This window comes from Malus domestica, chromosome 02, assembly GCF_042453785.1.
Source record: "Malus domestica chromosome 02, GDT2T_hap1".
Taxonomy (NCBI): Eukaryota; Viridiplantae; Streptophyta; class Magnoliopsida; order Rosales; family Rosaceae; genus Malus; species Malus domestica.
In genome coordinates this window covers 5,877,605-5,899,249 of record NC_091662.1, presented here as the reverse complement: position 1 = coordinate 5,899,249, position 21,645 = coordinate 5,877,605, and the positions used below count along the sequence as shown (strand labels likewise).

The window sequence follows — 21,645 nt, the reverse complement described above, 5'->3', positions numbered from 1 at the left end:
CCTTGTGACGTCACGCTGACGCCAGGGCTGGTTCGGCCTTGTTTTTTATTTTTTTTGTGTCAGGCCCGTGCCCCTCACTCGCGAGTGGGGGCGCGTCGCCCGACAGGATTTCAGGGGGAGGGCCCGCGCGCTCAGACATCCCAGTTACCGTTGGGAAGCCACGTGGCTTCCCACGGTCCGTTCGATCCCAACGGTTCTTTAATAAGAACCGTCCGATTTGCAACGGTAATAAAAAAAAAGCTGATTTTATATCAACCGTTCGATCTGAGATCAACGGTTGATATTAATCTGCTTTATAAATTAAAAAAAAATAGTTTTAAAATTAAGAAAAGTTACCGTTGTGACACGTGGCACAATTTGGAGTGTTGGAATTCAAAATTTTTAAAATCCAACGGCAGAGATTAATTTTTTGAATAAAAATTAAAAAAAAATGTAAAAAATCTGAAAAAATTGTAAAAAATCTGAAATTTTTTTTGTAAAAAATTGTTTTTACTTTTCTATAAATACCACTTCTTCTCCATCTACCTTACACCACAATTTCATATTTTCTCAACTACTTTCAATCAAATTCCATCACTAAATTAATTGTTTTTTTTTAATAAAAATCTTATCGAAATCCATCACTAAATAATTGCTTTTTTTTTATAAAATGATACGTGGCGCAACGAGAACGATTTAAAAAATCTTATCCGAAATTACAAATAATTTTATTTTGTATTATTTAAACAAACAAAAAAAACTAATATTTTATTGCCTATTGCCAGGAGGGAGGACTCCAAGAGTGGAGATGCAAATGACAATTACTGTTCATTAATGACAGTTACTATTCATTAAAGGCAGTTACTGTTCAAAATGGTGGATTCAATAGTGGATTGCCAGGGGGGAGGGCTCCATGGGTGGAGTTGCTCTTATCATTTCAAACCCATCTGTTACATCCATCACCAAGTAAAACAAAAAGCCTAGTCTACCTATGTTTCCTATGCCATCATTATGCAGGACTATTATTTTCTTTAGATGATATCAAATCCCTCGTGATCTCCTATCAATTAACACGTCTACAGCCAGCAGACTCAAGTTAATCTAAATTCTGTTGTTACTGCTTCCCATTAAAGATAATGAGAATCCCACTTATCTTGTACAAAAAAATTGAGATAAAGATAATTATTATGATTAAAAACCATAATATTATCTCTTAACAATAACAAAATATCTTAACTTCTTTATTCGACGGTCAACAATCATGCTCACTCAACGGCTTGGGCCAATGATGTAAAATCGGATCCAAACAAGTACCAAGTATTTTTTAATTAAGGAATCATTCATTAGAAAAAAGCTCACTTCTGCTGTACCTCTCTCCCACGCTGTCCTCTCTCACTCCCGCTCTCCCTTCTCTCTGCAACGCAGAGGAAAAACCGCCCCCGACCAATCGAGCCTCCAAACCCACCACCATCGCAATCTGCTCCTCAAACACAACACGGCCGTGACTTTCGTGTTCGCGAACTCGGATCCAAAACTCGAGAACCACGAACTCAGTCGCGCTTGAACTTTCCGACGAGTTTTCCGTCGTTGTCCCGGATAATGTAAGCCTTTAATCGCCTCGAATCGTTGCATTTCATTGAGTAGTTTAAATTTCCTGTTTGGTTGGTTGAAAATGGCGAGTTTTGACGCAGATCAAAGGAGAAGTCCACTGCAGGACTCCGGCGAGTTGCAGAAAGAAACCGCTGATTTTCCGACCAAGCGTCGTCGATTTGGAATATTTTGAAGCCACCATTTGACGCACCAGCATCCCTAGGCTCAGTCTCGAATAACCTGTGGGTTCGAAATTCCGAAATTCGGACAGAGAGTTCTCCGGCCAACTTCGAGATTTTCCAGCTACTTTTTGGCCAAACCAAGGTGATATATATGATCTAATTCATGGAGGGGTTTGCCCAGGGTTCGGACTGAGGACTCCATCACTGTTGCCAAGAGTTTGGAATAAGGACTCCATCACTGCTTCAGCACTTGAAGTCTCAGGTTAGTAGGGCTTCAGTACTTGTCTCTCTATTGGTGTATCAAACAATTGGACTTGGATTCTCTGCCCTCCTATTTTGGTACCCTTCCCATGCCTCCTGTTTTTGTGGTCACGGTTAAGCCACGTTAACATTTTATATTAATATTTCTTTTTGTTTTATTATTTTTATAAAAAATAATTTAAAATATTAACGTGACTTAACCGTGACCACACAAAACAGGAGGACACGAAGAAGGCACCGAAATAGGAGGGCAGAGAATCCAAGTCCAAGATATAAAGGTATCATATCAACTTCAGTTATGGCGGACTCCATCGTAACCCTAAGGTTCGGTTGTTTAATTCTGGAACTTTTAAGATCATTTCTTGTTTTCTTTCTTTTTCTTTAATTATACATAATTATTATAAGTTGAAAGAAGAATATCTTAAATAATTACTTATTCATTCCATATCCAAACCAGGTCTCATCCTACTCTACTAGAGCTCATATAACTAGAAAAACTCTAAACAATTCATTTTCTTTAATTATGCATAATTATTATTCAATGTGACCGAAACTTTAGATTATACACCATTTGTCACTATAAAAAGTTAAGAATTGGAACAATAAAATTTCTCATTACTTATATAAAATTATGTTGTATACCACCTATGTTCCGATCATAATAAAAAAAATTCCACGTTTTGGGGCAGTCTGGAGTCTAGGCAAATGTGGGCACTCTTTCTTAAGTATACAAATTATATATACAAGTTTCGAGCTGGGTTAGGTTTCCTTCGGTTGAGTTTTTTGCAAAAATAGAAAATCAAACCGAAAGTACGATTCGGTTCGGATTTTTTTATTAATAAAATCTGAAAATTGTTTATAAAAAAACTAAAAACTCAAGTTTTTTTTAGTAGAAAAACTAAGTCTTACAATGGGTAAGCTAATTTTGTATTAAATTCACTGATACGAATCTAAGATTTTTGATTTACAAGTAAAGAATAATACTATTCGACCGTAATACTGAGTGGTTGAAAACCAAAGTCTTGTATTTAAAACACAATTCCCAATTCATAAAAAAAAACCCAATCCCCTGATAAAAGCAGCAAAAAGGCCCTCAATAATATTTTCAGGCCTCGGACTCAAATTCAATAAGTCCCTGCATTCAAAAAATACAATAACTCGAAGACCAATGCATAGATAATCGAAAAGCACAGCATAAAACTCCAGTTCATAAAAATGCAGTGATGTCCTCTTCCATGGTCCTTTATACTAAAGCGGACGACATGAACTCACCCGAAGTGGCTCTTCATTGCATAATATGTAATGTACATCACCCTGCGAATTCCAAATTGCAGCAAATACAAGTAATTCAGAAAAGTAATCAATACAAATCAAGAAACAAAAATACAATAAAATTTGATTAACCTAAAACCAAAGACCAAAACGCCAAACTGGAGCACGGAAAGCCGGAGAGCCCGAACGACCGAATAGAGATTTTAATTACTTCCGTTGGCAATGGAGACTGGAGGCTGAACTGGAGAATGATTCGGCAGTGGCGTTGGTAGAAGGACGCGAGAAGAAGGAGAGAAGAAAGAAGAGGAAATAAAAAGAAAGAAAGAGAGTAGGAAGATGGGGCTGTTGGGAGAAATAAACTAATAAAGCAGAGGCAGAGAAGATCTTTTCTTCTGGGAGAAAGGAGTGAAAATGATAGGAAATTTAAAATTATTGAGGTAAAAAGATAGAAGTTGAAATAATATAATTTTATTTTTTAAAATTTGTCAATTTTTTTGTTTTGTTAACTTAAAAGAATAATGAAATTTCAAAAACAAATTTGTTATTTTTAGTTCTCAATCAAAGAAATTTGAAAAATGACACTTATTTAAGGATCTAAAAATAATTTGAACGAAAAATATTTTTAAGGATCCAAACAGCTATTAAACTAAACAATTAAAAGTAAAAAAAGCATTCATAGAAGATATATATAACGTACTTGGTTCTTGTACCTAAAAAAACATTGGTTTTCTTGTATACACTGAAGTATGTGCAAGTGCTGGAAATTTACAATTTATAGAGTCAATCTCAGAATAAAGACATTTAAAGGAAAAGTAATAAGAAAAGTAAGTTGTGGTTTTATCCATACCCCATGTGCGGACTCCAATTTTCAGTCACAATTCAAAATTCAAGTGGCCTGTAAATCAAATATATAGGAAAAAAGTAGTAGAAGAAAACGAAAAACAATTGAAATCAAAATAGCATCTAACAAATCATTTAGAACCAACACATAAAATAATTTTTGCAGAAAAGTAATTTAACAGAGTACCATCAGGTCATGCATATATACAACATGTCCAATTAGAAAAGTGGCACATCAATAATTGATGATCAAAACGGTTAGTCAGCCTTAATTGGTTGAATCTAATTAACTCAACTATAATAAGCAGTCCATTTAATGCACAGGTTTACTGTCAATTTCTTAAAAATATAATTTTGTGCAGCTAAAAAACCAAGTGGTAGAAAAGGCAAAAACTATCTCATGGCTTGTAAATGTAATTAACTCAATATTAAACTTCACAGCCACAAATAAACCAAAATTCCTCCTAAAACCGTTAGTCAGCGTTGGAGGCTTCTATGACACACCCCGACCCAAATCAGGGTCTGCTGGCCATTACGTAAGAGTGACGTAACCATGTGCACAGTGCGGAAGCAATAATGATATAGAGAAATATGAGTGAATAAAAAACCAAACTACTAAAACTCCTAACTAAAATAAGGTGCTAGTGCGAGACTAAGTGTGCAATACACAATCAAAGCATAAATAGCCTAAGTGCAGTTTGACTGGACAAATACTAATTATACAACACCCAAAGGTGATCCTACATTTATGATGTTCTGTCAGAACCAACGTCGAAATCTCCGTGAGTCACCAAAGCACTTCTACCTAAAATCTGGAGGAGCGCAAAACAGAAAGTGTGAGTGGGCAAAAAGAAAGCTTTTAAAATTCTTTTCATTTATCAAAAGCGCTAACCCCTCGCCGTAAAACCTGTATAATTTCCCAGAAAAATAATATATACTATAAAAGAAATCATGCTCAAGATGAAAATCCATAGAAATATACCAAACCAAAGTATCTCAATGAAATGTCATAAGTAATCCGGTTAAAATATATCAATGCCAGATATCATATAAGCCGGATCCACCTAATGTGACATGCGCGACTGAGTCTATGGCTCATAACCAATTTAAATCATATCAAATCCTGCACACGAGTCGGAATCACCTAAAACGGTCTGTACGACAAGACTATGTGTAAAGTAAATATGCTCTAGTGCTACGATTACGTGAAGGCTGTGCGAATGATAGCGGGTCACCTACGAGTCGGAACCACCTATAATGGTCTGTACGACAGTATGTGCAATTAACTTGGATCCAAGGTGAGCATATGGTGCGGGAGGTGAATATCACGTGAAGGACTGTGCCCTAACTCTGGGCGTGATCACTAACACCGGGATGCAGGTTATGAGCTCTCAATGCATCACATCATATCTCGCATAACTAAAGCAATCTCATATCTTTAATTTATGAACTTACATGGCACTTACTTGTGCGTCCACAACACCAATCATAACTATATGCAACTACTAATGCATAAATAAAATAGGCAGATACTTTGCATGGCATTTAAAAACGTATGATCATTCAAATTCATTTTTCTGGGAAAAATCTCAAGTATATAGGTATATACGAAAAATCAAAGGCCAACTCATTGGTATGTCGAAGGATCGTAGCCCCTGAGTCTTGATTGATGGCGCTCGTCTTCTGGATAGGTCTCACCTATGTGCGAAATAACTAAATAAACGTTAATTAAAACACATGAACGAAACTAGCTAATAAGTTCTCATATAATGCTCAAATGGAGTGTTTGAATATACCAACGTAATCTACTCAACCTCATATTTTTAGAAAAATTTTCTGACCATCCATGCGCCCTCACGCGTCGGCCAAGGCACGGCCACACACACGGCCACGCGCAGGCACGTGCCTGGCACAAGGGACGAAATAGTTAACGCCGTTATGGAATATTCCATTAAACACAAGCATATACCATTAAAGATACCTGACGCCATTAGTCTCTGTTATGAATATTCCGTCAACATTGACGGAATATTCACCTTCGTCTACCTCTGCTCGCTGGAGACCGTTGTCGTCGCCGAAAACTGGGAAAAAGTTTAAACCTTCATATCTTTTTCATTTTTCAACCAAAACTCATGAATTTCATACCACAATGAAGCTTACAACGAGTAGAATAAAACCTTACCAATTTTAAGCCCTAAAATCCACAAGGTCTCGCTGGAAAAAGCACGATAATCCGGCTACCTATGCAACTCGTCGAACTCGGGCTTCCTGACGTCTAAATCACTCCAAAGTTACTCCCCGAGCTTCGTGAAAATGTTTTAAGGCTTCCTATGACCTTAAAACTCGCTGAAAAATCCACGATTACGACTGCATGAACAGTAACCCAAATCGGGAATTCTGGTTTCAAGGGTTTCCGAGGTTTTCATGTCCAACCACCACCACCATTTGGCTTCTAAGCTTGCAAGGAGTCCAAAAACACCATTCATGACCTCGATCCGTGATGTTGTAAGGGTTTTGAGGGTTGTCCGTACAGGTTGTACGGAAATGGCAAGAAAATCTGAGAGAAAGAGAGTACACGGGAGTGGTGTGTGTGTGTGATGGTGTGGTCTAGCTTGTCACCAACCAAAACCAACAAAAGTTTAACTTCTAATTGAGTCCAAAAACTTAGGAACGTAACATATTAGTCCACCTCTAAAAACATGTCACACACAGCACATCTGAACGTCCATGGGCAAAATAGACATTTCACACTGACGATAAAAATAATTCGGGACGGGCTGTGAAATTCTACCTCTCCATAAATTCAATATTAAAATGCACAAATTAGTAAAATCAGTCAAATATGTAAACAAATAGACATTGTGGTGATAAATGAAGCTCTGAACTAAAAGTTGAGACAATGGATTGACAACCTATTAAATCAAACGAAAAATAATAATAATGAAAGAGATGAACTCTAATTGTCTCTCCTTGCACCATTTTTCAGTTGGTCTTATAAGAACTCATAATTCAAACAAAATAAGGCAGTGACATCAAATTGAACGTACGACACATACCATTTTTTTGGTCTTAACCGATCTCATTCGAGAATCTTCATTAAAATCAAAGATTTTTTTTTGGTCTTAACAAAATCACATATTTGAAATAAAAAATGAAGCCCGCCGAAATACCAAACTATCCGTTAAAATGATTGAAAACTTAAAAATTAGATGAATTAAGAAAAAAAATCTTATTGTAGGTCGAGCACCGGCTTCAAGGAATAACAATCGATAATCTAATATTGCTAAAAACTCCTCTCATTCATCGAGATCCTCTTCACTATTGATGTTTGACATTGGTTCTACTCAATTATAGACTTCAGCAAAGGACTGAAGTAGCTGCACATTGACTCCATCCAAAGATTAAAAAAATGTCAACATCACTCTACAAAATTTGAAGATGAATTAAATCTCTAGATGGATTGACAATTGTACCTAAAAATATAACAGAACCCAATTTCGAATGAAATTCTAAAATTCGAAACAATCCACACATAATGGAGTTCAGGGTCAAATGTAACTGAAAATTTAACAAAAACCCAAATTCGAATAAGAAATTCTAAAATTCGAAACAGTCTGGAAATCTAAAACCAAAAGCAATAAACATAGCTAAAAACAATAAAATTAGAGAAGCATGCTGGGAAATCAAAAGAGAAGGAAATTGGGGGGCATTTTTGTCCGTCCACTGTCCGTGAACAGTGCACCCAAGTTTGGGTTTGAAGTTAGGCTTTCAATACACGTAGATTTGGAAATTGGGCTTAATATTGGTCCTGGAATATATATATATATATATTTGATTTGGTTAGGTTTGTTTTTCTTCTTATTTGAATGTTTAAATTTATGTGGTTTTTGTTTTAAAACTAGAGTTTCAAGAGCCTATCTCTCAAGAACTCTTATTTTTAAATTCTTAGAAATTAATCGAGGCGTTAGCCATTTACCTAGCTAGCACCGCCTAGGCAGCACTAGGTGAAGATTTTTAGTACACTAGGCAGCGCTAAGTGAAGATTTTTAGAATACTATTTATATATGTTGTATATTTCTTTTTTATAGTTGAAAAATGTTGGGATAATATGTATATTGTGTCTTGTACAGTGATCCAGTTCACAGCAGTAATACTTTGGAGGAGGGGAAAGCTACCACGGAAGATGGAGGACACAGAAGCATAACCACTGCAAAATCGCCAAAAATTGGGCCACAACGTCATCAATCAAAAGTATTCTTTCCAACCTGGGATATTATCTTTGTAGTATCATCAGCATTTTCTCTCTTTGTTGATCCCTTGATCTGCTATATTCCGTTCGTTGTCGAGAAAGACGCTTGCTTCTTGTGGGACCTACGGTTGATGTGGACATTTTTGGCTTTACGATCAATCGGGGATCTTTTTTATTTCATGGACATCGTTGTTTTTCTGAAGAGATTTCACACCGAACTTAGTACCAAGTCTTCTACATGGGCCTCCGCAAAAACTAATGACGATCGTCTTGTCACAACAGTTCGTAATTTCATCCGCAAGAAACCAGTTAGGTTCTTAGCCATTCTAGGTCGCATTTGGGTTGCTCTTCCCTTTCTACAGGTAAGACCCTAAGAGAAGGTGATCTCTTGCAAGTAATTAAATTTCACAATTAACTGCATGCATGCATGATACTTTGATTTTATTTGAGAAAAATTACTATCCGGTCTCTTGTTACCAATATTTTTTGAGTCAGACCTTATTAGTTTTAGTTTTTGATCGAAATCTCTAGTATTAATGTATTAATAAACTTAAATGTCAATTACATAGTTCGCCTGAGTTTGGGGCCTAAAATTGACATGCCAAATGAAAGTTGAGTTAATCCGAACAACATGAAAAAGCCAAAACATTCGCTTTCGGAAATTGACAGCAACAAATAATTCATTTACCCTTAAATTACTAATTCTCCAATCATTTTTCTTTGTTAAACGTCACTTCATCCATTTAACTTTTTATTGAACAAAATATATTATCTATACTAAGTAGTAGGGGTGGACTTATAAAATAACATAATTCTTGTCCCACACCAACGCAACATCCTATTATAAGCAATCCTGCTATATTTTTTAGGATCAAGGCCCCTTGACTTTTTTTCATGTTATTATTTGAATAGTAATTATATTATTTACAAGTCATTATATGTCAATTTTAAAAATAAAAAACTTATTAATCATTTTCAAATATATCTTTTTAGTATTTTTCATATATTTCTTTTTATAATTTGTATCTTTTTTTTATTTGGACAATTTTTCTTTTTAGTTTTAATTTGGGCCCATAATTTTGAATTTTAATACGAACCTTTTTTTTTATTTGTAAATGTACTTATGCTAATTATATGTATTTATTTTATGTTTTAAAATACATCAATAATTATTTCTTAAACTATATTAATAATTATATGGGTACATTCTTTTTGTGCTAAAACTATGTGAAAACAATATTACTCTATTATTGATTTTTAAGTAATTGTTACATTGTAAAGTATTATTTGAATTTGTTTAAATTTCATAATTTGTGGAAAATTGAATGTATAAATGCACGAGTTAAATTTCTTAAATGAAGTTGCAGACCTCAACCAAACTATTTAAATAAATAAGGCTTCATTATAATAATAAGGTTGATTAGGGACTGGAACCAAAATGACCATATTTATTACGTTCATTTTTTTTTAGTAAAACGATATATTTTTACAATAATAGGAAGGGGCGTTCAGTTAAGCCACATAATAGATAACATGTACATTCCTATTAAGTTTGTCATTTTGCTACCTATTTATGGTTGGAAGGTAGCGTTTGTTTTCTGGGTCTAGGATGAGACTTAAAACTTTGACACACATTAGATAGATTATTCAGTAAAGGATTTTTAGCCAAAATAATCTCTAAGATTTGCATAACTCATTACTTTGATCCCTGAGATTTGAAATCAATAGAAATGGTCTCTAAGTTTGTCCACTATCAATTATTTTAATCCTTTAGTGAGAAATTATGTTAAATAAAGACCAAAATAACAAAAATACCCTCAATTTAATAAACAATAAGCCAAAATGATTTGACAAAAATTGAGAGTACTTTTGTCATTTTATTTTATTTAATGAAGATTTTTTAGGGAATGACAAAAATGATTGATGGTGGACAAACTCAGAGACAAATTCTATTGATTTTAAATTTCAGGGACATAAGTAAATAGTTATGCAAATCTTATGGATCGTTCTGGCTAAAAAGCCGTAAGTAAATTAATGATTTAATAACATTGGTTAGCTAATAGACCAATATAACTGTTTGTTCAAATGTCTCCAGGCACTGTTGTTCATTGGAAGGTATACATACTTGGATAATTCTATGCTTATTTCACTAATTCCTTTCCAGTATATACTGAGGGCTTATAACCACTACAAATGGCTTGATCGGCGTGCTAACATAGAGACTGTACCAAGAAGATTCCTTAAAGCTATCTTAGACTTCCTTCCGTTCATCATTGCTTCTCATGTAAGTTCAAATCTTCATTATTTCGGATATTTGGGGTGAAAAATCAAAATTTTGTTGAGATATATGAATGTAAATATGATAAACTTTTTAAAACTAGCATGGTCACCATCAACATATTTACTAATATTGTTCTCTACGTAACCACATACCACTAGGTGCGGGTTTTTTTCCACTAAAAGGGTTTGTGCTATTAGCATTGAACCTTTCTCATATAAACTGTAAATTATCTTTTTAAATCTTCAGTGTGAGACTCTATTATCCAACAATAGATATAGCAATGCCCAAGCATTAACCGGTTAGTAACCAACAACATCATCTCATAATCTTAACCAATATTTTTTAAAATCAACATCCAAAGAAGGAAAACTTTCACAATAACAATGCAAATTGCCAAAATAGAGTTAATTTCTTGATATATTAGATGATTATTTCTCATTACAAGATGAACATATATATAGGGAAAGAAAGAAGACATAGGACCTAACTTTGCCTAACTTGCCTAACTTGCCTAACTTACCTAACTTGCCTAATTTACATAAAGAAAGTTGACTAGCCTAACTTCACTAGCCATCCAATACTCATGGCTGCTTTTAGTTGACACTCCCCCTCAAGTTGGTGCGTAAATATCTCGAATGCCCAACTTGCTGAGTGAAAGATGGAAAATCCTACTTGACACTGCCTTTGTTAAAATATCTGCTAGCTGGTCATCACTCTTCACATAAGGCAAGTTAATGGTACCATCAACCAACCTTTCCTTGATAAAGTGCCTATCCACTTCAACATGTTTAGTACGATCATGTTGAACTGGATTATGAGCAATGCTAATGGCAGCTTTGTTATCACAATAAAGTTTTGATGGCTTTGCAGAATTAAAACCTAATTCTCTCAACAAAGTCCTGAGCCATAACAATTCTTGCACACCATGTGCCATACCTCTAAATTCAGCTTCGGCACTGGATCTAGCCACTACATGTTGCTTCTTACTGCGCCAAGTAACTAGATTTCCTCCAACAAATGTAAAGTATCCAGAAGTCGATCTTCGATCAGTTACTGACCCAGCCCAATCTGCATCAGTGTACCCTTCAACTTCTTGATGTCCGTGATTGGAAAACATCAAGCCTTTTCCAGGGGCAGACTTCAAATACCTGAGAATGCGTTGTACATCATCCATGTGGGCTTCACTTGGCCTGTGCATAAATTGACTCACTACACTTACAGCATAGGCTATGTCAGGTCGTGTATGAGACAAATAAATCAACCTCCCAACTAATCTTTGGTACCTTTCCTTGTTAGCCGGAACTTGATCATGATAGTCTCCCAATCTATGGTTTTGCTCAATTGGTGTGTCTGCAGGTTTACAAGCTAACATCCCAGTCTCAATTAATAAGTCTATAACATATTTCTTTTGAGAAAGAAAAATGCCATGTTTTGATCTTGCAACTTCAATACCCAAGAAATATTTCAAAGTACCCAAGTCCTTCATTTCAAATTCCTTGGCTAGATACTTTTGAAGTTTTTGAATTTCCTCGACATCATTACCTGTAACCACCATATCATCCACATAAACAATTAAGGCTGTAAGTTTACCTCTATCATGCTTAAGAAATAAGGTATGGTCAGCTTGAGTTTGCTTGAACCCATAACTTTTCATTGATTGAGCGAACCTGCCAAACCATGCCTTTGGTGATTGTTTCAATCCATACAAGGACTTTCTTAACCTGCATACTTTGCCAATATCGCAAGCGGTAGTGAATCCTGGAGGAAGATCCATGTATACCTCTTCATCCAAGTCTCCATGTAAAAATGCATTTTTTACATCAAACTGTCGTAGAGGCCACCCTAGATTTGCTGCCAATGACATAAGAACCCTGATAGTGTTGATCTTTGCTACCGGAGCAAATGTCTCTTGATAATCAATGCCATAGGTTTGAGTATAACCTTTGGCTACCAGTCTAGCCTTGTACCTCTCCACTGAACCATCAGCTTTATGCTTCACTGTGAACACCCATCTACACCCAACAGGTTTCTTGCCTTCAGGAAGTGCAACCAGTTCCTAAGTGGAGTTTTTTCGAAGCGCTTCCATCTCTTCAATCATAGCCTTTTTCCATTTTGGATCTTTAAGAGCATCCTGTAACTTATTAGGAACTGAGACTGATGACAATTGGTTTGCAAAAGATATATAAGAGTCTGACAAGCGATGAGATGAAACAAAATTAGATATAGGATATTGAATACCCTTTGTAGAAGAATGACCATAACGAAAAGGGGGTATCCCTCGATTTTCTCGAATAGGATAACGAGAACCCTGAGACTCACGATGTGGTTCATTTGAATCATTTGGATCATCACTTAATGAAATCTCATGATTGGACTCATCAAATATAGTAGGCTGAAGAGAGGGAGAATGAGTGGTTACCTCAGGATAATTCGTACGAGTAGCAGCTGATTGGTCAGAGAGTTGGTCAATGTGGGGATCTGTCTGTGGGTGGTCTATCTCATCATCCCTTTTTTCTTGTCCTCTCATACACCTTCAATATTTTTTCACCTTGTGCCTCATCATTAGGCAAATTTGCATCATCACCGACATCAGACAAGTGTTCATCACCAATGTCAAGCGGCAACTTCTCTTCCTCCTTACTCCATATCTCCCCCTGAAGAGAAGTGGCCAAATCTTCTTTTGAAAAAAATGCCTCGTGTTCCCGAAAGGTAACATCCATAGAGACAAAAAATTTCCCAGTGGGAGGATAGTAACATCGATACCCTTTCTGAGTAGCAGAATTAGCCAATAAACACACATTTGATGGCTCTAGGATCCAACTTATCCCGATTTTGCATGGGGACGTGAACGTAGCAGACACAACCAAACACTTTTGGAGGAATATGAAGGAGTGAAGGAAGAGAATGATATTGGGAAAAGGGTTTAGATAGGTGTTTGAAATTGGAGAACACGTGATGGCATGCGATTGATAAGAAAAACAGCTGTGTGAATGGCATCGCCCCAAAAACGTTTAGGAACGTGCATAGCAGAACATAAAGAGCGAGCCACATCCAAAAGATGACGATTTTTACGTTCTGCTATACCGTTCTGTTGAGGAGTATGTGGACAAGATGTTTGATGAATGATACCGTGTTGTTGAAAAAATGTTCCAAGTCCATAATTCAAATATTCTTTCCCACTATCAGATCGAACGACTTGAATTTTAACATGAAATTGGGTTTGAATCATTTGATGAAAGATTGGAAAAATAGACATAACCTCACTCTTATTTTTTAGTAAGTATACCCAAGAAACTCGAGTGCAGTCATCAATGAAAGAAACAAAGTATTTAGCACCAGTATAAGTAGGAATATGAAATGGTCCCCAAACATCAGAATGAATAAGAGAGAAAGGAACATTACTTTTATGGGAACTTAAAGGAAATGAGACACGATGATTTTTAGAAAGAATGCAAGTTTCACAATGGAAATCAGAAACCTTGACTTTAGAAAATAAAGAAGGGAATAGATATTGCAGGTACTGAAAGGAAGGGTGTCCCAATCTTTTGTGCCATAACCAAATTTTTTCAGAAGCTTCAAATTGTTTGGCCTCCACTTGACAGCTGTAACTTGTCTTCTCACAATCTGGTGGTAAGTCCAAGTAGTATAGACCTCCCCTCTCTCTACCATGACCAATCAATGCTTTCGTTCGAATATCCTGAAACCAACAATGGGTAGGAGAAAAGATGGCAAGACAGTTTAGTTGATTTGTAAGTTTACCAATGGAAATCAAATTGTGAGAAAGTTTAGGAACATGTAAAACAGATGAGAGAGATAAGCCTGGTGTTAATGAGATGGAGCCTGCTCCAAGCACTGGAGTAGAAATACCATTAGCAACTTTAACGGTATTTAAAGGTGGAGTAGTGTGAGAAACAAACCATGTAGAGTTATTGGTCATGTGGTCAGAAGCCCCTGAATCAATGATCCAAGGTTTATTGAGAGGAACAATTTTAGTGTTCAAGGCAAAACCAAAGTTACCTGCATCGACTAAGGAAGTAGAAGCAGTAGTTGGAGAAACTAAGTGAGCAGATTGATCCACCCGAGGTATGGAAGGCGTTGGTGTCAGGTGTGCTTGTGATCCACCAATGCCTTTCTTTTGATTTTCCTTCTTTTGAACCCACCAATCAGGATATCCATGCAGCTTGAAGCAAGTGTCTCTAGTATGCTTATCCTTGTCACAATAAGTACACTTCCTTGTATTAGTAGTTTTGGATCCACTTAATCGAGAATTGGAGACTCCACGGGGAAATCGAGACGGAGCAGCTACCATGGCGGATCCTTTCACTTGTGGGCCAACCAACATAATGGTTTGCCTACTTGCTTCAGCATTCACAAGAGCATAAGCAGCACGAACAGAAGGCAGAGTTGTTTGAGTCAAAACTTGACTGCGAACATGATCTAAATGAGGATCAAGACCAGCCAGAAAATCATACAATCTTTCTTCCGAAATTTCTGTCTCTCGGGTAGCAATATCAGCAGCGCACTTCAATTTTCCAGGACGCAAGAAATCAATTTCTTGCCATATTTGCTGAAGTTTACCATAATATGCAGATAAAGGTTCTCCATTCTGGCGAGTCGCCAGTGCTTGACGGCGAAGTTCGTATAACTTTGATGCATCTTTTTCAATTGAGTAAGTTTGGGTAACAGCATCCCAAACATCTTTTGCAGTAGAGAGTCGGAGAAAAATGGCCCGTACATCTCTGGTCATGGAGTTGAGTAACCAAGATTGAACCATGGCATTCTCTTCCTCCCATATAGCATACAATGCATCAGCTTCTGCTGGTGCCATTTTTGTTCCACTGACATAAGACCATTTACCTCTGCCAGTGATGTAGATGCGGACACTTTGGGACCATGAGGAATAGTTGGACCCATCCAACTTGTCTGGGGTGATATGTAGAGACATATCATTTTGAGTAACAGTAGCTGAAACAGTGGTCTTGGAGTCACCCATTATTACTGCCTCAGAGGTTATGGGTAAATTTGTTGGGTGATTCCAACGGGTATGGCTTATGGGGTATTGGGTAGTATATTTTTCCAACGGGTATGGCTTATGGGGTATTGGGTAGTATATTTTTTTTTTGTGGAAAGATTTCTGGGTTTTGCAGAGATACTGCAAATGGGAAGAATATGGGAAAAGATGCAGCGGAATATGTATGGTCAACAAGCTGGATATGGGTAATAATGTTGGTAGATATGGCCAAATGAAAAAAGAGTAAGATTGGGTTGGTATGAAAGTAGAAGACCTGCAGAATAGCAGGTCTTATTGGGTAGATGGCAGTAGTGCCAGTAAGTGAATCAGAATAGAAACTCTGTTTGGATCAGAATGGCTCTGATACCATGCCAAAATAGAGTTAATTTCTTGATATATTAGATGATTATTTCTCATTACAAGATGAACATATATATAGGGAAAGAAAGAAGACATAGGACCTAACTTTGCCTAACTTGCCTAACTTGCCTAACTTACCTAACTTGCCTAATTTACATAAAGAAAGTTGACTAGCCTAACTTCACTAGCCATCCAATAACAATGTAAATAGTGAAAAGATGTCCAATTTGGATAACTTTTGCAAGCTTGATCTTTGAATTGACCTAAATTATGAACCGGCTAGATAATGAGATGACGTTGTGTAGTGGGTTTAAATATATAGTTAGTATCGTATTAACATATTAACTGGTTAGTGCTTGAGCACTCCTAATAATAGGTACAATTAACTTCTCATATGGTTTTGAATAAACAAAGAGAAAACATATCACAATACTGAATAGGAGTAAGAGCATGTTTACTTCTTCTTTAAGGGCCATCTTGTTTGAGGGGGGTGGTGCTTTCATTTCATTATCTTTTATCTTTTTTCAATACTTTTCAGAAACATTGATTATTAACTATAACGTCGTGTTTGTCCATCAGCTTTACGGATCCTTGTGGTACTTTTTTGCTGTGGATCGAAAGATAATATGTTGGCAGGACTATATCTGTAAACATGGACAAATATGTGATTATCACATCTATAGTTTCTATTGTGGTCCTACTAGTCAGACATACAATGGGCGGATCGATATCCTGCGTTTAAAACAATCATGCTCTGTAGTAGAACTTCCAAATAATGGGATATCGGAGTATGGTATATATCAGTCTGCTCTCCAATCTAATATGTCAACGTCAAGATATCTTCCAAGAAAAATGTTGCAGTGTTTTTGGTGGGGCTTGCGAAATCTTAGGTTTGTATTTGATGACTTTTCATGTTTGATCACCTAGAAATATTTATGTTGTATTCTATAAAAAATTTATGCCAGTTTTCTAAAAGAACGTAATCAATAATTAATAAATTGCCCTCCATTTCATTTTTTTGCAGTTCTTTTGGTTCAAACCTTGAGACCGGTTTCGACACGGCCCAAATCATCTTTTCTGATGTGATCTCTATAAGTGGCGTAATACTATTTTTAGTATATCTCAATTCGAGGATGCAGGTTAGTGCCGTAATCAGTAGTCTTTTAAGCAAAATTTTTGTCACTAATTAAGCTTAAAGCTCCTCCATGCTAAAATTTTTTGTGTATATTTTAATGCACGTATGTATGTTTTTGGATTTAATGAACTCGTCATGAAATCGCTTTATAGAGTTACTAAACACGCAGTGGTACCAAAAAGCAGCCGAGCGGCGGATATTGAGAAAGAAGAAGGAAAAGACATATCCAATCTTAATTGAACAAACACTTATCGTGCCCCGTCACTGCGTGGATTTACTAAAGAAAGTATGTAACTAGAAAATTTTGAATTTCACAGTCAATAAAGATAATAAAAGTAATGCGTAATTAATTTTATCTAATTGAACATTGGTATGCAGGTTCCAATTATTGGAAGTATAGATAAAAAAGGGTTGAAAGTAATATCTGAGCATCTAAAGCCGGTGATTTATAATGAGGATGTTTGTATTATTAGGGAGGGTGAACCGTTGCGGAAGATGCTGTTCATCTGGCGAGGCACTACTTTGACCTACACAACTAGTAAAGGTGCAACAACTGTTTGCAAATGCCTTGAGAAAAATGATTTCTATGGAGAAGAACTTGTAATTTGGGCATTGAAATCTGCCTCATTTTCTGAGTTGCCTATCTGCACTACAACCCTTGTGTCCCAATCAAAAGTTGAAGCATTTTCAATCACGGCAAACGACTTGAAGTCAGTAGTTGCTAAGTTTTGGTTGCACTTTAGAAGGGATCTTCCTCACTCTCAGGTGGAGTGTTTTGCAGCTTCTTCCATACAAGTAGCCTGGCACCGCTACCACACAAAAAAGCTAAGAGATCAACTAGTTGGGACAAGTGGAGTGTTTTGCAGCTTCTTCCATACATGTAGCTTGACGTCACCACCAGTCAAAAGAGCTAAGAGATCAACTGGCTGGGACTAATATGTATTTTGAGCTGGTTTCGCTTTTGTTTTGTGTGTGTGTGTTTTGAGTTGGTATTGCATGCTTTGGTTTCTCTTTATATCTCTTTTCGCTTTGGTTTCCCTTCAATTTCGTGGTGTGTCTTGCGTTTTGGTTTGTGGTATGAAAAGTGTGTAATCGTTGACGTTAATGAGAACGATATTATGTATGAATTAAAAGCTCAAAATATGGATCATCTTCTTCAAATTGAACATGGAGTGGTGGAACTGGTGTTTATGTTCATTAATATTTGTAGCATAACGTGAATAGTGGTGCTGGTATTAATGTTGTAGGCGATAACCACAAAGAATTTTTATTTTTTTATTTTTAAAATTGAAGGAGGGAGGAAGTGAGGAAGAGAGTGAGAGTGAACTTGGGAGTAGGGCGAGAAGGAGAGATGTTGTATTTTTATTTTTTATATTTAGAGATGTTAAAATATGTGGGACTTAAATAAAAAATAGCAAAATTTTGTTTTGTGAAATTACGTTAATGTTTTTAACTTTTTTTGCCGCGATAGAAGACTAGATAGTCTTTTCTCTCTTTTTTGGTTGACAAAGATGATTCTATTAATATATAATTTAGATTCTTCTGTTGTAGCATAAGGGTTTATGGTTCCTATAGCTACAATAAGTTTGCTGTTTTTATAACGACTATGAAAAGCGCCAACATGCAAGCTATAGCTAGGGCCGGGTGCACAACTGGCTGGAATTCATGGTTACGGTATCCTTATCACCATAAAGATATTCAAGATCACATAAGAAGTTTTGGTTTCTCCATATTTGCCTCATACCCAGTGGCGAAGCCAGGATTTTCCAAGGGGAGGGGCGAAATTCAAAAGAGTGCAAGGTTTAGTCGAAGCGGTTGCTTTCACATTGGAGAGTGCAAAGTTTTGAGTCAATATTCATAGCAGAAAATAGTCTCTTCACCAAAATGGTTGTAAGCAATAATATAAAAGCCAATGTAAGAAGCTTCAATTGGCTAGGTTTAGATCTTAAAAAATGTTAGGTGCTAATCAAACAGCGGACTGGGACCTAGCAGCTAGGTGCCTAGGCAAGATCTAGATAAGAGCTTAGATGGATTTAAATTATCATAAAATAAGCATTAAACAATATTTACATTGTTTGGAGGAGGATTTATGCACTGTTTCTTATAGTACCATTCCATTGCCACTAGGTCTGCCAAAATTGCTTCAAGTTTTAACACAACCTACAAACCCAGAGACTAAATCATAAGCTGTTATAGCACATACTACATTTACATTATTCTCCAACATTTTAATGGTGCTCCCAGTTACCTCCAACTGATCAAATGGTATCCAAGAAAATAAAACTTCGAAAATCGCAACAGCATAATAAATGGACCAAACTTTCTAAATTCCAAGGATCAAGTGGAGAATGCATATGGATTCATTGCAAATACTAGAACACATTTAAATCTACAGACCCACATAAATAATCACAGAAATCACACCAAAATCACCACCTAATCATCAAAATCAATAGAACGTTGATCACTTGAAGTACTATTACAAGTAAACTCTCATTGTACAAGTGCTAAGCTTCAACCGTTCGGCATCCTATGTAACGAAGACTATTTGGCATGAATTCAATAAAGAGGTGATTTAGACAATTCGGTCCTAATCCTCTTACATTCCTAGCAATGAAACACTCGGGTTCAAAGCTTCAACATGAAACAAAGTCTAATTATATGTCAACATGACTATACAAATAAACGAACAGCTTCACAGTATATTTGTTCAATCATACATTCCAACATATTCATATATAAGCCAACTGTGCTTCGAAATGGTTCAACATACTTTGTGTCATTCAACACTTGCTACAATGTGCCTCGACACCTTGCCCTTATTCTCACCAACCAGGTGATGAAATGTGAAGAAGGAACTCATCTCCATGCCACTAACTAGGAGATGAAATGTACAACCCGTACTCTCTTGCATGCCACCAACCAGGTGATGAAATGTACAACCCGTACTATCCTTCATGCCACCAACCAGGTGATGAAATGTACAACCCGTACTTTAATATCATTTGGCAACTTCCCATTCATGCCACTAACCATGTGAAGAATGAACTCATCTTTGTGCCACCAACCATGTGATGAAATATGATGAAAGGTGATGAAGGAACTCACCTTCGTACCACCAACCAAGTGATAAAAGCAACTCATCATCCATTCCACCTACTAGAAGACTAGTGGTACAACTTGTACATGTGAACTCATAGCATTCACAAATAATCAAAAACCCTCAAGCTTGACAACTTAACTAGGGGAGCACTTATGCCCAACAAGAGTTATAGTTACCAACAAAGTCTTATTGCAAGCTAACAACAACTTCAGTGCATGGCGTACGAAGATCAAGCTATTCAGCCCTCTTGCATTTGCTTCAGACATTTGTCCTCTGTAATAATGCAAACACTACAACTTGTAGAAAGCTTCACACACTCTTGATCAAGACAGTGTGAAGCAAAACCAATTTATGGTGCCAACAAGAGCTTCATCAAAGGAGTTCAACCACAATTCTCAAAAGGTTCACACACTCTTGATCAAGACAGTGTGAAGCAAAACCAATTTATGATGCCAACAAGAGCTTCATCAAAGGAGTTCAATTACAATTCTCAAAAACTTCACACACTCTTGACCAAGACAGTGTGAAACAAAACCAATTTATGGTGCCAACAAGAGTTTCATCAAAGGAGTTCAACCACAATTCTCAAAAACTTCACACACTCTTGATCAAGACAGTGTGAAGCAAAACCAATTTATGGTGCCAACAAGAGCTTCATCAATGGAGGGCAACCATAATTCTCAAAAGCTTCACACACTCTTGATCAAGACAGTGTGAAGCAAAACCAGTTTATGGTGCCAACAAGAGCTTCATCAATTGAGGGCAACCACAATTCTCAAAAGCTTCACACACTCTTGATCAAGACAGTGTGAAGCAAAACCAATTTATGGTGCCAACAAGAGCTTCATCAATGGAGGGCGACCACAATTCTCAAAAGCTTCACACACTCTTGATCAAGACAATGTGATGCAAAACCAATTTATGGTGCCAACAAGAGCTTCATCAAAGGAGTTCAATTACAATTCTCAAAAGCTTCACACACTCTTGATCAAGACAGTGTGAAGCAAAACCAATTTATGGTGCCACCAAGAGCTTCATCAATGTAGGGAAACCACAATTCTCAAAAGCTTCACACACTCTTGATCAAGATAGTGTGAAGCAAAACCAATTTATGGTGCCAACAAGAGTTTCATCAAAGAAGTTCAACCACAATTCTCAAAAACTTCACACACTCTTGATCAAGACAGTGTGAAGCAAAACCAATTTATGGTGCCAACAAGAGCTTCATCAATGGAGGGCGACCACAATTCTCAAAAGCTTCACACATTCTTGATCAAGACAGTGTGAAGCAAAACCAGTTTATGGTGCCAACAAGAGCTTCATCAATTGAGGGCAACCACAATTCTCAAAAAGCTTCACACACTCTTGATCAAGACAGTGTG

General features: G+C 36.5%; 2 protein-coding genes and 1 long non-coding RNA gene across 7 annotated transcripts; 1 reads left to right on the top strand and 2 right to left on the bottom strand.

The window, feature by feature from the left end:
* The first annotated feature begins 1,246 nt into the window (after nucleotides 1-1,246).
* On the top strand, nucleotides 1,247-18,321 carry LOC103402565 (cyclic nucleotide-gated ion channel 1-like). 5 transcript variants are annotated; one of them, XM_070814309.1, is made up of 9 exons: nucleotides 1,247-1,580; nucleotides 1,671-2,048; nucleotides 2,277-2,336; nucleotides 8,255-8,735; nucleotides 10,469-10,657; nucleotides 16,605-16,915; nucleotides 17,050-17,164; nucleotides 17,330-17,446; nucleotides 17,539-18,321. In XM_070814309.1, exons 3-9 carry the CDS (start codon nucleotides 2,311-2,313, stop codon nucleotides 18,094-18,096), a joined length of 1,797 nt encoding a protein of 598 aa, XP_070670410.1. In that variant the 5' UTR covers nucleotides 1,247-1,580; nucleotides 1,671-2,048; nucleotides 2,277-2,310; the 3' UTR covers nucleotides 18,097-18,321. The 5 variants fall into 5 exon arrangements, with proteins under 5 accessions (XP_070670410.1, XP_070670416.1, XP_070670407.1 ...); XM_070814315.1 differs by having other exon boundaries at nucleotides 1,299-1,580; nucleotides 1,671-2,028; nucleotides 2,267-2,336; nucleotides 10,538-10,657; XM_070814306.1 differs by having other exon boundaries at nucleotides 1,299-1,580; nucleotides 1,671-2,028; nucleotides 2,267-2,336.
* On the bottom strand, nucleotides 3,090-3,643 carry LOC114819529 (uncharacterized). Its single transcript, XR_003766775.2, has 2 exons — nucleotides 3,417-3,643; nucleotides 3,090-3,326 (listed from the first exon to the last, which is right to left on the bottom strand). It is a non-coding gene; the product is annotated as an uncharacterized lncRNA (long non-coding RNA).
* LOC139192357 (uncharacterized) lies at nucleotides 13,967-16,223 on the bottom strand. The gene is made up of 2 exons (XM_070814356.1): nucleotides 14,672-16,223; nucleotides 13,967-14,351 (listed from the first exon to the last, which is right to left on the bottom strand). Exons 1-2 carry the CDS (start codon nucleotides 15,645-15,647, stop codon nucleotides 14,317-14,319), a joined length of 1,011 nt encoding a protein of 336 aa, XP_070670457.1. The 5' UTR covers nucleotides 15,648-16,223; the 3' UTR covers nucleotides 13,967-14,316.
* Nucleotides 18,322-21,645: the final 3,324 nt, after the last annotated feature.

What these genes read in the sequence shown, in the direction of transcription:
- LOC103402565 (XM_070814309.1), top strand. Translation starts at nt 2,311, where the DNA reads ATGGCGGACTCCATCGTAACCCTAAG. An exon ending in TTGCTCTTCCCTTTCTACAG is followed by an intron (nt 8,736 to 10,468) that starts GTAAGACCCTAA and finishes AAATGTCTCCAG; the next exon opens with GCACTGTTGTTCATTGGAAG. An exon ending in GCGTGGATTTACTAAAGAAA is followed by an intron (nt 17,447 to 17,538) that starts GTATGTAACTAG and finishes ATTGGTATGCAG; the next exon opens with GTTCCAATTATTGGAAGTAT.
- LOC139192357 (XM_070814356.1), bottom strand. Translation starts at nt 15,647, where the DNA reads ATGGGTGACTCCAAGACCACTGTTTCAGCTACTGTTACTCAAAATGAT. An exon ending in TACTTCCTTAGTCGATGCAG is followed by an intron (nt 14,352 to 14,671) that starts GTAACTTTGGTT and finishes TGTTGGTTTCAG; the next exon opens with GATATTCGAACGAAAGCATT.